General features: G+C 36.1%; 1 protein-coding gene across 1 annotated transcript; it reads left to right on the top strand.

Moving 5' to 3' along the window:
- Positions 1 to 807: 807 nt before the first annotated feature.
- On the top strand, positions 808 to 13,754 carry LOC140148316 (succinyl-CoA:3-ketoacid coenzyme A transferase 1, mitochondrial-like). Its single transcript, XM_072170226.1, has 11 exons — positions 808 to 892; positions 1,928 to 2,063; positions 2,642 to 2,791; positions 4,362 to 4,529; positions 6,906 to 7,013; positions 9,465 to 9,576; positions 10,115 to 10,209; positions 11,313 to 11,434; positions 11,726 to 11,801; positions 12,568 to 12,738; positions 13,344 to 13,754. The coding sequence occupies exons 2-11, from the start codon at positions 1,980 to 1,982 to the stop codon at positions 13,482 to 13,484; spliced, it is 1,227 nt and encodes a 408-aa protein (XP_072026327.1). The 5' UTR covers positions 808 to 892; positions 1,928 to 1,979; the 3' UTR covers positions 13,485 to 13,754.
- The last annotated feature ends 3,111 nt before the right edge of the window (positions 13,755 to 16,865 follow it).

Here is a 16,865-nt window from a genome sequence, read left to right on the forward strand (position 1 = left end):
ACCAAGGCGATTTGAAAGGCGTGAAAGTAATATTCCATGATCGATGGTGTCAAAGGCGGCAGAAAGATCGAGAAGCACTAATAACACAACTTGGTTCGAATCCAACGCAAAACATAATGTCATTTTTACCTTAATTAAAGCAGATTCTGTGCAAGAATGTGATCTGTAGGCTGATTGGAAGGGATCAGCAAGGTTGTACAAGTTCATATGATCGGTTAGTCGGGAACATGCAATTTTTTCAATGATTTTGCCAATGAATGTCAAATTGGCCACAGGTCGGTAGTTCTTAAGGACATTCCTGTTGAGTGATGGCTTCTTCAACAGTGGTTTGATTATAGCATGTCTTGCTGCATTTGGAAAAGTACCGGTTGAAAGTGATGAGTTTATAATGTTAGTGATCAGAGTAAGAAGATGTCCGTTGCTCAACAGTTCTTTTAGAAACCACGTTGGAATTGGGTCAAGTCTGCTAGTTTTGCTAGGAGATTTGCCAATAAACTTTCTAACTTCCTCTTCGGTGGCAGGTGTGAGCATTGAAAGTGTTTGAAGATCGGCATGATTGTCAGCGAATGTCACATGATTAATTGTAGTACTTGTAGTAGTAGTAACATTGCTATCCAGATTTGAGCGGATTTTCACAATTTGTAAAAACAAAGGATTATTTTTTTAAATGTAACAGACAAACAAATGCATGTTTAATGATAAAGCTCAACTGCACATACATGTACAGTATTTTATACAGAAAGAATTAGCTTCATGGTTATTGGAACATTTTGTACAATTTTTATAAATTATCTTTTGCAGGGTTTGGTCTGTGTGGTATTCCAGAGAACTTAATCGGTGGTCTTCTTAAATCTGGCGTGAAAGGCCTTACTGCTGTTAGCAATAATGCTGGGTAAGTTAATCATCGACTCAATGAGACTGAGCAATAGATTGATGTATATCATTGTGTTTTTTTGCTCCGCATTGTCCGATATCGCTCAAATATCACAATTGCCACCATTGGTCTGATTGGAGTATAAGATTGTATTTTACTGTTTTTTGGCTCCCATTTCTGCCCATATAAATTTCACAAATTGTGAATCACATTGCATCACATAGGCCATCTTAATTTAATAGTTTGTCTCAAAGCCCCCTGTGCATATTAGTAAAATTGGCCACTTTTTGCACATTATTCTCACTGGATTGAGTAAATGTCATTTTTTCCCTGTTTATCCCCCCAAATCCACCACGACGTCAGATGTGAAAATAGCCCAAGTGAAAATAGCCCAAGTCGTAAACTTGTCTCAATAAAATTCTTCATTTTGACCAGAGTGAAAATTCCTTGAGAGATGAAAGGTAATTATCTATTCTTGTCAAAAAGCTCATCCCACAGTCTTTCTGATATCAAATAATTTTCATTTTTGAAATTCACGTTTTTGATATATAACAGTCCTTGAAGTAAATTTTATAAATCTAATGATATATTCTTAAAGTGTATGTAGCTGGGAGGAAAAGCCGACGATCAATTGAAATTTTGACCTTTCATATTAAAGATATGGATTTTTTCCCAAAAGACCTAATTTTGTTTGGTGTTTTGGGGTAAAAAATCCATATCTTCAATACGAAAGGTCAAAATTTTCAATTGATCGTCTGCTTTTCATCCCACCTACATACACTTTAAATATAAATCATCAGATTTGTAAAGTTTACTTCGAGTACTGTTAAATATCAAAAATATAAATATTTAATCATTTGCCATAAAATGTGTATTACAAATTTCAAAAAAATCTAAATTATTTGATATCAGAAGGACATTCTACGTATTCAGAATGCAATTCGATATATGTCTGATGTGCTCTAATGTCCCACAATAAATACTGTCCAAACGTTCATACCCCATCCCTTAATAAATAGTACCTTTTTTTAAATGACATATTTTTTATTACAGAGTGGATGACTTTGGTCTGGGTCTCTTACTCAGGACCAACCAGATAAAGAGGATGATCTCATCCTATGTAGGAGAAAACAAAGAATTTGAGAGGCAATACCTGTCAGGGGAGCTTGAAGTTGAACTTACACCTCAGGTATGCAAAGAAGTATTATTTGTAGAGTATATTTATCGGCAAATTTCATGGTTATATTTTGTACATGTAGCTACTATGCTGTGTCTCATCTCAAGTTGAGAGTAACACCATGTTGGGTTTTGTAGTGGCAGATTCAAATCCCACAGGGCGCTACACACAAGCGTGAAGGGTGATTTTTCCGTATGCTAGTGACGCAACCGCATAAACGCACTGATTCGAGTCTGCCGCTACAAAATCCTACATGGCGTTACTCTCAACTTGAGATGAGACACAGTATATTATGGGAAGGTCACTTGGCCCATCACTCAGTGGACGATATGGCATGAGCTACATTAGTGATGAATCGATTGATCTCCCATATGTCTTGCATAATTGTAAATCATTACATACACATAGATTTGTACGTCACCCTCCACATGAAACTGAAAGGAAACAGAGCACACCGTGAGCACGCGATAGTGCACCGAGCGAACGTGAACCGCGCGAACGCGATAGCATGCGGACGGACGGACACGCCATGATTAGTATTATGATTGTTTCCACCTCTTAAATAACTTTCTCTTTGTTCCCCCATCTAGGGCACATTAGCAGAGAGAATAAGAGCAGGAGGAGCAGGTGTCCCAGCATTCTTCACACCAACTGCCTTTGGTACATTGGTTCATGAAGGAGGCGCACCAATCAAATATGGCACAGATGGGTCAGTGGAAATTACAAGTGAACCAAGAGAGGTGAATAACAAAATCAAGCGAAATTATGCTGCAACTTCACCTACAGACTTTTATTTATTCCTAAGTATGAATATGGGGTAATGAGGTTGCTGAATTTTTATGTTTATAAATATCATCGTTTTAAGGGATGAAGGGATGGGGTATAAATGTTTGAACAGCATTTATTGTGGGACATTTGAGCACATCAGACATCGAATTGCATTCTGAATACGAAGAATGTCCTGATATCAAATAATTTTGATTTTTTGAAATTGGCAATGGCAAATGATTAAAAATTGATATTTTTGATATTTAACAGTACTCGAAGTAAACTTTATAAATCTGATGATTTATACTTAAAGTGCATTGTAGGTGGGATGAAAAGCCGACGATCAATTGAAAATTTTGACCTTTCGTATTGAAGATATGGATTTTTTCCCCAAAACACCCAAAATAATTAGGTCTTTTGGCGAAAAAAAATCCATATTTTCGATATGAAAGGTCAAAATTTTCAATTGATCATCGGCTTTTCCTCCCAGCTACATACACTTTATAAAATTTACTTTGAGGACTGTTATATATCAAAAATGTGAAAAATATCAAATTTTAATAATTTGTCATAAAATTTGTTTTATATGGTGAATTTCAAAAAATGAAAATTATTTGATGTCAGAAAGACATTCTTCTTTGTATTCAGAACGCAATTTGATATGTCTGATGTGCTCTCATGTCCAACAAAAAATACTGTCGAAACGCTCAAAACGCTCATTCCAGATCCCTTAATATTTAAGATCTCCATTATGGCTATGATTTTTCGATCTATATTTTGGTGGCTCTATCAGGACTGAGAGACTTGACTAAGCAATACACATGATGTATTGGATAGAAACATCCTCTACCATGTGTGGTAGCAATCAATCAATCAATCAATCAATCACTGACATTTATAAAGCGCCAAAAACCAAAAAGAAATTGCACTAAGGCAATATAATCTAGGCACAAAAAGCAAGGAATAAACAATGATTATACAATGATACCTTGTGATACAAGCAAAAATATACTACTACAACAACATTAATTATTAAAAGCAAAAATGTCATTGGTTGTAAGCAATAGTGAAAAGATGATGTTTCAAAAGTTTTTTGAATATATCCAAAGATCCAGCAAGTTTGATGCGATCTGGCAGTTGGTTTAGCAACATAAAGCACAGTTTGTGGTTGCATTTGCACCATCACTACCAATGATCAATCATCAGCGATTTGTCTCTCAATCAACGTGACTGCTTTAAGTGCTACATCTAGTATGGTATATCCCATTTCTTGCAGTATTGTAAGTTGCATATAGGACATGTAAATTCAATGGGTCTTTCTTTCTGTGTAGATTTGGTTGGGAACTTTGGAAGTCAGTGTTGACTCAACCAGCTTAAAAGTCTCACAACAATGTATTGTGTTTCTTTTTATACCTATTTTGTCAGAAGCCTTGGAAAAAGGGTGAAATCAAAAGAAATATCATGGTTTCAGACAGATCTTACCAAAATGTTTGATAGTGTTTGTTAAAACTCTCTGTGCCTCTTGTTTCATTAACTTTTCAGCATAGATTATTCAATGGCAAGAATTACATAATGGAAAGGGCCATTACTGGTGACTTTGCTTTGATTAAGGCCTGGAAAGCAGACAAAGCTGGAAACCTTTTATTCAGAAAAACAGCACGTAATTTCAACCCTCCTATGGCAAGGGCAGCACGGATCACAATAGCTGAAGTAAGTCATTACTAGTAAAAGGTTTACTAACTGTAACTACAATACAAGCTATCATCAATCATGGGTGTTGCTTTAAAGTTGGAAATTAGTAACATGATTGGATAAAATTATCAGTGTTATGTTTTTACAGAAGGGCTTGTTTTTTCCATTATTCACCCCTTGCATGGTTTTGCCATATTGGGTAGAGCCTCAAACTGGTAATATACATGAAAGAAAGAATTACATCACTTTACACAATGTTATATGATTCTTTCAATTCCCATTCATGCATGCTATCAGATCGAGGCTCTACCTCGATGACGATGCAAAAAGTGAATACCATAATTTTCAAGAGATGTTAATACTTTTATGATTTCAAAGTTTTTAGGGGCAAGCTTTCGAACCGAGCAGGATCTTGGTAGGATCTTTTGATCCTAGCAGGACCTTTGATAAAGATCCTGCTAGGATCAAAAGCTCAGGCCCCTAAAACTTTTGAAATTTTACTTAAGGTTATACAGGATTTTGAACTTTTGTGTAGGCAAATTGGCTGCACGTAGCCACCTAAAATATTTTGTTTTTCAAAAAATAAACATGGCAGGCCTAAAAATCATACTTCATCTTAAAGTTGACACTCTAATGATTATTATTGTAATACTTTTAACGTCATAGCTCATACACAAATGTACTTTGTAAGTGTTTCAATTTGTGTTCAATTTCATGAGCATGAGGTTTTTTTTTTTTTTTTTTAGGAAAATATGGGGAGAGGGTCCGATTTTATTGCGATTTAAGATATGTGTTACAAACAAACCAATGAAATAATGTACCTATTTATTCTTTCGATAGGTCCTCCTGATTTAAAACAGTAAGCTTACATGTTCACAGAATGTCAATGAAAATGATGGGGTAAATGTCGTCTTTTTTGCAACAACAATATTAATTTAGTGTGCCAATATATTGACACAATTATTCCCTACATTATTTCTTTGAAGTATCAGCTAACACATGCATATCAAAATTTTATGAATCAGCTACGGGAAACATTAAAAATAATTTATTTCATCTCAGCATATCAGGCCAAATGGTCCAAAATGGAGTTATGAGATATCCACACATTTAGTTTCAAGTACTCACATTTTCTGCTATTTCACAGTATCAATTCACAATCCCATAATATTCCAGGTGCAGTGCTCCTGTATTACTACTGATAATCCTTACTGCATGGGAAGTATCAATTGATTTTCACAAAACTTGCAGAAATTGACAAATTTCTGCCAAAACTTCCACACTATCTATTATCATGTTCAAACCATGTGCTAACTTGTTTACAATGCTAGTTAGTGTTGCCAGGGCCAAGGTGATAGTACTTATTTTATTGATTTTGTCTAGTATAGTGCTGGTTGAATACTCATGCTCCACTGTGCATATGCTTCAGTGATTTTAGCAATCAAATGAAAATGATAGGGTTGCCAGTTCATGCACTGGAATAATAATCACTATAAGGGGGCACATCACTAAATAAATGTCCCATTGAAATACATGTGAAAATACAATAAAGTAACTAGGTGCATAATAATTATGAGTCCTGGGGGAGGGTAGAATGGGGGAGGGGGGAGCAGTTTTTGGCAAACATTTACAGTGCATCTTTATAAGGCTTAGGAAACACTACAGAAACATTCAAATCTGCATCATAATATCTAGGCCATTTAAAGTTTCCACATTGGCAAAGTTAGGCTGGCGAGAGCAGGGCCAGGGAGGATGACAGGAAATGTTGGCATACCTTTTAAAATCTAACCCACGGGCCCCCATGTATATTTGGGATTCCCCTTCCAAAGAAAATGATAGCCCTCACACCTTCTCTTTCTTCCATGAGTTACACCAAATGCGGAAGGATTTAGTGTAGTGTCCCCTTAAAACAAGAACTGTCTTTAAAAAGAATTAGTGCTGTGGGATATCTAGAGCAAATATTGATACACAAAAATAATTTAAAAAATACTTTGTTGATACAATTTTTTCAATCTACATCTCTGAGATGTTTAATATAAACATATACTTCATAAATAAAAATTAAAAAACAAAAGACAAGTTGAGTGGAATTTTCACCCTCCGTAACCTTAACAGGCTATTTTTGTGGATAAGCAGTTTACAACAGCTCACTTTTTAACTTTATATTTTTATGACTTAAAATATTTTGCAATTATATAAGAGGGCTGTTTTCCTCAATTATCTCCAAAAGTGCTTATTTTTCCATATCAAAAAGTGGAGAATTTTTAAGTTTATATACCCCTGAATTTATGCCAAGTGACCTTTGTAATGTTACTGAAGGCCATGGAGGGCAACCCATTTTTTCTCTGCCTTAACATTGTGATACCCAATTTTGTGTTTGCTTATTTGTTTTAGGTGGAAGAAATAGTGGACATTGATGAATTTGATCCAGACAGTATTCATGTACCCAGCATATATGTGCAAAGAATAATTAAAGGACAAAAGTATGAAAAGAGAATTGAGGTGAGTGTTTAAATGATTTAGGTATAATGTTTATGTATAAACAACCAATGACGCTTGAAATGAATTTATTTAGCCGGCAGTTACGCTTCATTCTATGCTATGCAAGTTGAAAAGTCACTAGGTGGCTGGTGTTTTATGGAATGAATAGAGTTTTATGAAAATATTAATAATAAGCAACTTATCTGCTGTTTTGAAATTTTTGTTATTTGGCTCATGTTAAATTGTGTCAAACAGTGATCTATTGTGGGGATCACATAGCACTTTTAATGGATTTGTTTTACATCACTTTGATGGCGCTTCAAATTCACAGACGATTCACTTGTTTTAATTTTGGCAGCAAGTAAAACACATAGGCAGTCTAATTGGTACTTTAGATAGTTAATGAGCTTTTTTGCTTCAAATTCATCTGTGCAAATTAAAATTCTATCGGTGCAATTTATTTTTAAGCAAAACAAAATGACACAATAAAGCAGAAATATCCGAAAAACTTGCAGCATAACCTTGTTCACTGTTTTTTAAAGATATTACGTTGTTGTAGCACATAGGAAATGTTTAAACCGCAAGAATATATTATACAACTGCAAGTAACCACCTTAAGGGGGTACTACACCCCTGTCCAATTTTGTGCCTATTTTTGCTTTTTTTCTCAAAAATTATAGTGCATTGGTGACAAAATGCAGTAAGAATCTAGTTAGAATACTTGAATTCACTGATGGTCTGTGAATTCAAAGCGCACCCGAAGTGACATAGAGATGTGTAACTTTGTTATTAATTTTTGAATTAGGAAATAGGAGGTTACTTGTATGTAAAATAAGATATAGTTTTCTTATTAATTTGCAATAGTTCACACCAACAGTATGTAACATGATCAAGGGGAATGAGTCACATGTCGACCCTGGTCGAAAATGAGTTTTACATATGTTTCTAAAGAGGACATTTAGAGCTTTAAGAAACTGAAAACCCCAAGTTGATACGACTTTTCTTTGCGAAGTTACGTCAATTGATCAATCGCTGAAAACAATATAAAACAAAAGAATGTTAACACTTTCTTTGCTAATATCTCAAAATCAATCTTAGCGACATCCGACTCATTTCCCTTGATCGTGCCACATATTATTACTTGCCAAAGTACTAGTAGAACCATAGCAAAAACATGTAATAAATTTCGACAGATCTTCCATTTTCTCAGTTTCAGTATTTTGCCAAATAGAAGAGTATGTGATGCAAGAAATGATTTGTGTGTAGAACTTGAGACACGGCTGTTTGATGTGATCATTTATTAGTTTTTCATACAAAACATCATCAGTCTCTCCCGGCACTCACAGCAGTGACACATGGATGTGTTACTGGTGGAAGTGACATGTTTAGATGATGTTACCTGCAGCAGTGACATCTGAACAGTCTCTGCAATTCACACCTATTGGAGCTAAATAACAATATGTATCATATCAGTAAGTGACTGTTGTGTGTCTGGATGAAGAGAATAGGTCTGAATAGGTATTTTCCCAAGTAAACATAGCACACTGACCAAGGTCAGATGGACTTGTGGTTTGTAAAGTGTTGAAATCAGTCATAATTGGGTGTGATAATGCTCCTCTTTGGGGGTCTATAACATCATTTAGAAATCAAATGATTGTAATTGTATCTGGATAATCTGTTACCTTGATACTTAAAGATCTTGTTTACATAGTTAATTTCTTTGCGACTCTGATTTCTGTAGGTGCGACGGTCAATTGAAAAGAGGAAGTTATGGCCAATATTTTACAAGTGTTACTTGGTAGGGTTACACTCTTGGCAGCCATGTTTTTTAATGGTTTTAGATGTTACTGCATGCAGTAACATTGTAAAATGTGACCTCAAATTGACCTCATTTGAAGGGCGCCACCTAGATATGGACTGTTGTGTGTTACTTGTAGCAGTAACAAAAGTGTGTTACTGCTGTAAGTGCTGGGAGAGACTGATCATGTACAACCCAATTTTAGACAGCTAAAAGCGATACAATGCTAATGTATACAGATGCTTTTGAGTCATTTTCAACTTTAAATTTCCCCTCTTTTACAAAATTATTCACTTTTACAGCATTTTTTAAAGCTTTCCGGATATAAAATGTATCTATTTATGACCAAATTTGTGGCGCTATTTAGTTACTGAAAATTACCCTTTCAAGCTTTTAATACAAACAATTTCTATTATTTTTTGATGAAATAAGTTTATAAATTTTCTTTGCTGCTTGTTTCACCTATATTCCATCTGTTTTAAAGGCAGTATTGATCACCTAACCTTGCAAATTAATATAATATGATTTAGGATAAATAGCACCATCTATAGTTTGCATTTAGTTAATAATGAAGCCAACTCTATATACATCAAACAACCGTGGAGAGTGCTGTTTACATACACTTTGTTAACTCCCATCTGACTGCTGAATTATCCCACTGGTTTTTCATACAGAGACTAACATTAACAAAGGACAAGACAGAAGATGCTCCTATGAACGAGGCAGCTTTAATGCGGCAAAGAATCATCATGAGGGCGGCATTAGAGTTCCATGATGGAATGTATGGTATCCTTGACATATAAGTTGGTTGACAAAATATATCTGTGTATATCTCTGCTGATGCAACAGAAAAGTGAATTTTGGATATTATATTCAGGCCCATACACATGAGGTGGGGAATCCTCCAAAAAATTCTCCTAAAAAATCCACCTTTGAATAAAAACCGTGTTTTTTTCCACCTGCGGCAAAAAACTGATTTTGCTATCACATCACTGTTTAGTGATTTTTTTTTAAAGAAAAAAGGAAGGAACACAACCCAGGATGTAGATTAGAAGTCTAACTCATGCAAGGTTTTAAAATATGACCAGCTGAATATAATTTATAAAACAAAACAAATTAAATTAAAGAACATATATATTACTTTTTACTTTCATTTATCAATTTTCTTTGTAGTTGAGTTGCCTGATGAAGACATAGTCGAAAGCTAGCAATTATCAATATCGATAAAGTTACTGCTGCATCCGTCGTATCACATTTCTCCTGTGAAATTAATGAATATTTTATATAGGAATCTTGTGATTTTTCTTGACTATTCTAATATCAGCTAATCTTGGTATTGGCATGCCCATGCTTGCTAGTAATTATATCAAACCTGGCATGGAGGTGCATCTACAGAGTGAAAATGGTGTTCTAGGATTGGTGAGTTATTGAACATTTGTAAGCATGTCAGCATTGGAAACCTAATATTATTTTGTACAGATGTGCACAAAACCTGTTAAATTGTAGTGCAGCACAATCTTGTACTCTAGTCATAGTTGGATTAGGTATGTGCTGGTTAGAGGGATATGCGGAAATTTGTCACTGTGAATGAACCATGAATTGTGCTGTTCCATTTGCAAGACAAGACTTAATCTTCCACACAGGAGAGGGCGAGATGGCTGAGCGGTTAAGGCGTTGCGCTGTCAGCCGGGAGATACGATCGGCGAGGGTTCGAGCCTTGGGCTTGCCTTAGGTGAAAATTCTCTTCCCTCCCAAAAAGTTCCTATATGGTCGGGAATCCTTCAATTAAGTCCAGTTTCATCACAGAATTGATTTAATTGTAGAATTTCTTCTCGCCCCCATACACTGCTTAGCACGTGCAGATATAGGTAGTGTATGTGCGACGTCCGTGATTCGGAAATCACGTAAAGCCGTTGGTCCTGTGTTCAGGAGGATTCATCCCTGTGCACGTTAAAGTGTCAGAGCTATTCGAAAAGAGAAGGGGGACCATCCCCGGTTCTGATATCTGCAGTCAATCCTCTAGGTCTCAAGAGGACAAGATGGGCGCGATACAACGTAAGTTGTCTACCATAAATCCAGTAGAACTAGAACTAGAATTTCAAATGGGGCTGCCTGAACAGGTGACTGCATTTGAAATCTGCACTCCCTGTGTGGACGGTTAAGGTAGTGTATTCCACAGGTGGTGTGCGGATTTCAATTGTAAAATGTTTTAACTGTTTCAAGAACCGCAAGGCATAATATGAGATGCAATCAAGCAAAATGAGTCGGGATGTCGGGAATATGATTTTGAGATATAATCAATACCAGTATTCAACTTCCTTTGTATTTGATTATTCTGAGCTAAAATGGCCATATCTCTGGAATCTGGAAGTCTAATTATGATGTGGTTTTCAGCAAAATAAAGCTCTGAAAATGGCTCATATAATGGGATTGAAAATTGAATTTTGATTTTGATTGACATTAGACTCATTTTGCTTGATCGCATCACATATTGGAATACAACATGTGTCTATTTTCTGCAGGGTCCATTCCCAAGGAAGGGTGAACAAGATCCAGATCTTATCAATGCAGGCAAACAGACAGTAACCGTCATACCGGGAGCCAGTTATTTTTCTAGCGATGATTCATTTGCTATGATCAGAGGGTATGTTGTAATTTGAATGTCGGATATTTGGGGTTGGCTTGTTCTTGTCTTGATTGGAAATTTGTATATAATTGGTGTATCCAAGTTGTTTTAGGTACAGGCAGGCTGTTGATGATTACCAGTAAAATCCAAAAGAAACAGATTAAACAGAATTGTTTGGGTGTTACGAGACAGGGGAGTAGCTATTACAAACAATTCAGTTTGGTTTCAAATGGTATATCTCTACTGTGTGAAACATGAATCGTGTAGAAATGGTGTAAAGTGTAAAGTTTTTAATTTACTTCTTTTCAGGGGCCATATTGATTTGACCATATTAGGTGCTATGGAAGTGTCGAAAGATGGCGACCTTGCCAACTGGATGATTCCGGTAAGTAAGAACCATTGAATTAGACTGGGAGAACTCAAACTCTGATGAATGGAATTCCACCATGCACTCAGCAAACTTTGATTTTCAGTGTATCCTGTACTGCAATCTGTGTGTAATGCCAATACAACACATTACAACATAGATGCTTTTAAGCACACGTTGCCAATACAACACATTGCATGTGACCTAGAAAGTCTGAATTTAATTGGCAACGTCTCTACAGTCAGTCTACTCTGAAGTACTCTGAAGATGTAACCACCACCTTGCATTGAAAGTACATGGACATAACAATCTTCTGTGCCACTTAGGGGTGGTGCAATAATTATGTGTACCCCCAGTCTGGTGAATTATAGGGGGGGGGCAAGCATTTTTTGGCAGGTCAAAAGGGGGGGGGGGCAATTTTGGGCACAGATATTTTGGGCACCATTTCTATATTACGCCCTAAAAAGGTGTAGGAAAACGCTAGGAACACATGCAAAATTTCCTGCTCACTGCACTTGCATTATATGATAAGACAATTTAAGGTTTTAAATTTTGGTTCCCTAAAGTCTCGCATGTGTAAGGGGAGGGGGGCAAAGAATTTTTGGCACGTCAAAAGGGGGGGGGGCAAAGGTTTTGTGGCACGGCCAGGGGGGGGGCAAGCAATTTTTGGCAGACCAAATTCATCACCCGGGGTACACATAATTATTGAACAGCCCCTTAATTGCACTCAATGTAACTTGACCACCTTTTAAAACTAGCATCCTCAATTATCATTTTTATACAGGGTAAAATGGTCAAAGGTATGGGTGGTGCAATGGACCTTGTTTCCAGTCCACGGACCAAAGTGGTAGTCACTATGGAACACACAGACAAAAAGGGCAACCCCAAGATATTGGACAGCTGTTCACTGCCACTCACTGGCAAGAGATGTGTAGACACCATTATTACTGAATTGGTAAGTAAGGCGACAACAAAATCCATAAAAAACTGTTGTACTGGTGAACGGACTTTGCAAGTTGGGTTGGTTGGGGCTTTTTATGCTTCCACTGGAAGTATTTTGTTTCCTGATTGTCTGTCATTCTGTTGTCATTCCATCCATCTGGATGAGCGTGCAAGTGCAATTTCTTGGAACTGGTAAGACGTATAGTGATGTAACGTGGTGGAGGGGTGGCAATAAGTTGTCTTCAAATTTTAGAAGGTTTTGTCTCAAAATATGCTATAAATTTGGTAGCTCATTTGCATAATCAATTGCAGCTCGAAGGGAAATTGCCCTGGTTAAGATGATGTGCATCAAGGTGGAGGGAGGCCCGGGGTGGAGGCATTGCCGCCGGCTCAAGAACCATGCAAGTTTATAACCTTAACATTCTAGTTTTTCTAGGAGAGGCTAAATGACCCTGACAATCACAGAAAATTCTGATTTTGTTGTTGTTGAAAAAGCGTATGGTTTATGCAATATTTTTATTGCATATTTTGTTACTTAGTGTCTAAAAATTCTGTATTTTTGAAAGCTAAGCCCACAGTTTTTTATTGAACCATGTTTTATTTCCTTTTTATTGTCAGTGTGTATTCAATGTTGACAAAGAAAACGGTGGTCTTACTCTGATGGAGCTAGCGGATGGTGTGACTGTGGAGGACATCGTTGAGAAAACAGCATGCGAGTTCAACATGGCAGATGAAATCAAGCCTTTGGGTCAAGTTTAGGATGTCAACCTGCTGATGAATGAAGATTGAATTGGAAGTTCTGCAATACAGCTTTGTGGCATATATACAGGTTTGATCTAAGTATTAAATCCGAATGTCAACTAAACATCAAGGACAACCTGACAGAGAATTACCGCAAGTGATTTGCATCTGGGCTGAAAATGCATATGGTTAGATCATTACATGTAGAACTAACAAAAATGTTGCTTGTTTATTTATTGTTACAACATGTAACATTACGATGATATGAATCCATATCCATATATAGTATTATCATACCACTAAGGGAAATATCAAAGAACACCGCTAACCTGATACATTTTCGTATCTAGTCAGTGAGTGCGTATTTTATGCTTTATATCTAGTCAGTGAGGCGTATTTACGCAAGCTTGATACGCTGGCGTAATGGGCGAGGCACGCGCATAAAAGCGATTCAGCGTAAACTGGGCGCATAAAATGCACGCAATCTGTAATACGCGGAAAAGTCAATTGGGTTTCAGTTTTCATTTTCTAAAATATTTATTTTACATGTTTTTGAAACTGGTGAAGGATTTCAAAGCAGTTAGATTAAAACATAGTTTTATGTGACTGGGTGTTGGGAAAGCAAAAGGTAAATAAGTTAACAAACCAATAAAGGCCAATAAACACCTAGTCTGATAACAAACCTGACCCCTCCCCATCTGTAAAAAAAAAAACCAGTGGGTCAGATATAACATCAATGTTTTATACAAGTATTGTCATTTTTACTTCCCCCTGTATAATTTCGTTCAGACTATTGTTTATAGTTGATCATTTGTTTGTTTTCTTTCTAAGATGGATGCATGTTAAATGGCTTTGTTGCAGTTAGTGGTGGGTTAACCCAGGTTTTTCCATAATTTGAATTGACATAGGGTCTGTTGGTCCAACTCGGGAGGGGAGGGGCTGTATTATTAACTTATTCGTGTGTACATGTTGTCATACCAGCCTTACAGAATTCCTAAATTGTCTATATAGTTTATTTATTACAGGGTCAAATAAAGGTCGGTAAACATAAGTGCTAGACTTGTTTCCAGTTTGTTTAGCACAGTATTTTGTTATAAAGAATACCGCCAATTTTTGCTCCATGCCTGTATCAAGATGGCGGTCGAGTCCTGATTCTCTGTCTTTAATTCTGTGGGTCAAATTCAATTTGTGGTTAATTCACCTTTTCAAAAACAGGTCTAATTTGAATGTTATCAAGTTGGATCAGCAGTATCACTGTTTTATTTTTTCATACCCTATGCATGTATAGGGTCCACAACTTATAAGTTCCCCCTAATACTTTTTAAAATAAGTCGAAAAATATTTTACGAAATGTTAATGTAAAAAGGTATGTATAGCCCTATTTGTTTTGCACATGTGGACCAGTTTATAGCGTCACACATCGTTGCTTTCAGTCACAATGGCTAATTGTGCAAGAAAAGAGGCCATTTTAAAAGTTGCACTGAGTCCATAGCAGTCAGGTTTTCTTTAACGAACGTATGAATAGACCAGGCTGACTTTATTGTTGAGAGTTGACTCCTATGGACTCAGATGCAACTTTTAACACTGTTTAAATCGGTCTCTTTTTACATAATGAACCATTGTGACTGAATGCAATGACATGTGACGCTATAATTTGGTCCATATGTGTAAAACAAATAAGGCTATCCATACCTTTTTACATGTTTGCCTTTCGTTAAATATTTTTTGATTTATTTTAAAAAGTATTTAAAAGGGCATTTAATCCACAGCATCATCCCCCCACTTTTCTCAAAAAAAGTTGAGATTTTTATATCACTGGAAACCTCGGGCTACATAATGTTTATTTACAAAATATTTCTTGCAGATTAATTCGTTTAGCAAAGATATTGTGAAATTTAAATTTTGTTCTGGTGCACCAGAACGAAATTACAACACATTGTCTATGGAGCAGTGTAATACACATAATCATGCATAACTCGCAAAGCGGAAAATCGGAATCAACTGAAATTTTGGGAATAAGCTTTTTTTGTGAATATCTACTGAAAAATATCATAAAAAGAGGATGCTGGGATCACGAAATACTCCTTTAAGGGGGAACTTATAAGTTGTGAACCCTATAGTATCAATCATGCTGACAGCTATAAGTATTTTGTGGGATTGGAACTTGACTGATGTGGTCACTAATTTTAGCATGAAGGACTGAAGTGAATTTCTATATTATCAGTGAATCAGTTGATGCAGTTACAAAGTCATGTTTTGAAATATATTATGTCAACAAGAACTTACAAATAAAGATTATATATATTTTACCTGAGTAAACAACTTGCTAGCATATTGTTGTTTCTTGTAATATGATTATATAAAAGAATATTGAGGTATATTATATATGTGTGTGTGGTGTGATCAAGCAACATCAGTCTGAAGTTGGACATATTCAATTTTTAGTTTCTTATAGGATATTGTGTACAACATTTGCAAAGCTACACTTTGCAGAAACCCCCATGGACAACCAGTTCAAAAGATATGAGCAGTTAAAAGTTTCTAAAACAATAGGAAACAAAAGGAAATACTTCCTTTGTTTGGCTACATTGTATATCTCAAAATCAATATTTACGACTTCCAACTGATTTTGCCTGATCCCATCACATGTGTATGATCAGCATCACGTGTTACAAATTTGGGATGTTTATATTCTATGTCTTAAAGATTAACACCAATTTGCATGTACAGTATTCATGCTTTTCTGGCCCATACTTATACTGATATTTTCACATTTTGATTCCATTGGCTTAACTAGTAGGGGGCAAGGTACTCCTCTGGCTTAAAATGTCAGGACAAAATTGACCAAATTTTACTCTCTTTTTTTGTCCCAATTTTAGACCAAATTTTGAACCAAAATTACATTTACAGTAGTTGTAGTCCTTGCCCCTATAATATACATATCTTACTTGTCACCAATGTGCTATAATTTTTTGCGAAAAATGCAAAAATAGGCACAAAATTGGCCAGGGGTGTAGTACCCCCGTAAAGCCCCCCCTGTTCTGAAAACATGGATATGCCAATGATTACAGTCCTTTCACAAAGCAGAAACAAATCTCTTCCAATATTGTAGTCATGGGCGTATTTTGGGGGTGCCAGCCCCGGGTAAAAGCAGGGGGACCCAAAATGAAGGCGGCGGAAGAAGAAGGGCGGCAAGAACAGGGCGGCAAAAACAAAGAGAAGGCAAAAAAGAATAAGTCAATAAAAAAGGGCGGAAAATTTGATAAAACAGAAAAAATTTTGAAAAAATTGTACTATACATCCCAATAATGTGCTGCTTTTAGGGCGCTTGCGCCTGAAACCCCCTTTTTTTTTTTTTTTTTTTTGCTCTTCACTTTTTCAAACGACCGAGAAAAAAAA

Source organism: Amphiura filiformis, chromosome 1, assembly GCF_039555335.1.
Source record: "Amphiura filiformis chromosome 1, Afil_fr2py, whole genome shotgun sequence".
Lineage (NCBI taxonomy): Eukaryota > Metazoa > Echinodermata > Ophiuroidea > Amphilepidida > Amphiuridae > Amphiura > Amphiura filiformis.

Coding starts and splice junctions, on each gene's coding strand:
- LOC140148316 (XM_072170226.1), top strand. CDS start 1,980: ATGATCTCATCCTATGTAGGAGAAAACAAAGAATTTGAGAGGCAATAC. Junction 7,014..9,464: donor AGTATGAAAAGAGAATTGAG/GTGAGTGTTTAA, acceptor TTTTTCATACAG/AGACTAACATTAACAAAGGA. Junction 10,210..11,312: donor AAAATGGTGTTCTAGGATTG/GTGAGTTATTGA, acceptor TATTTTCTGCAG/GGTCCATTCCCAAGGAAGGG.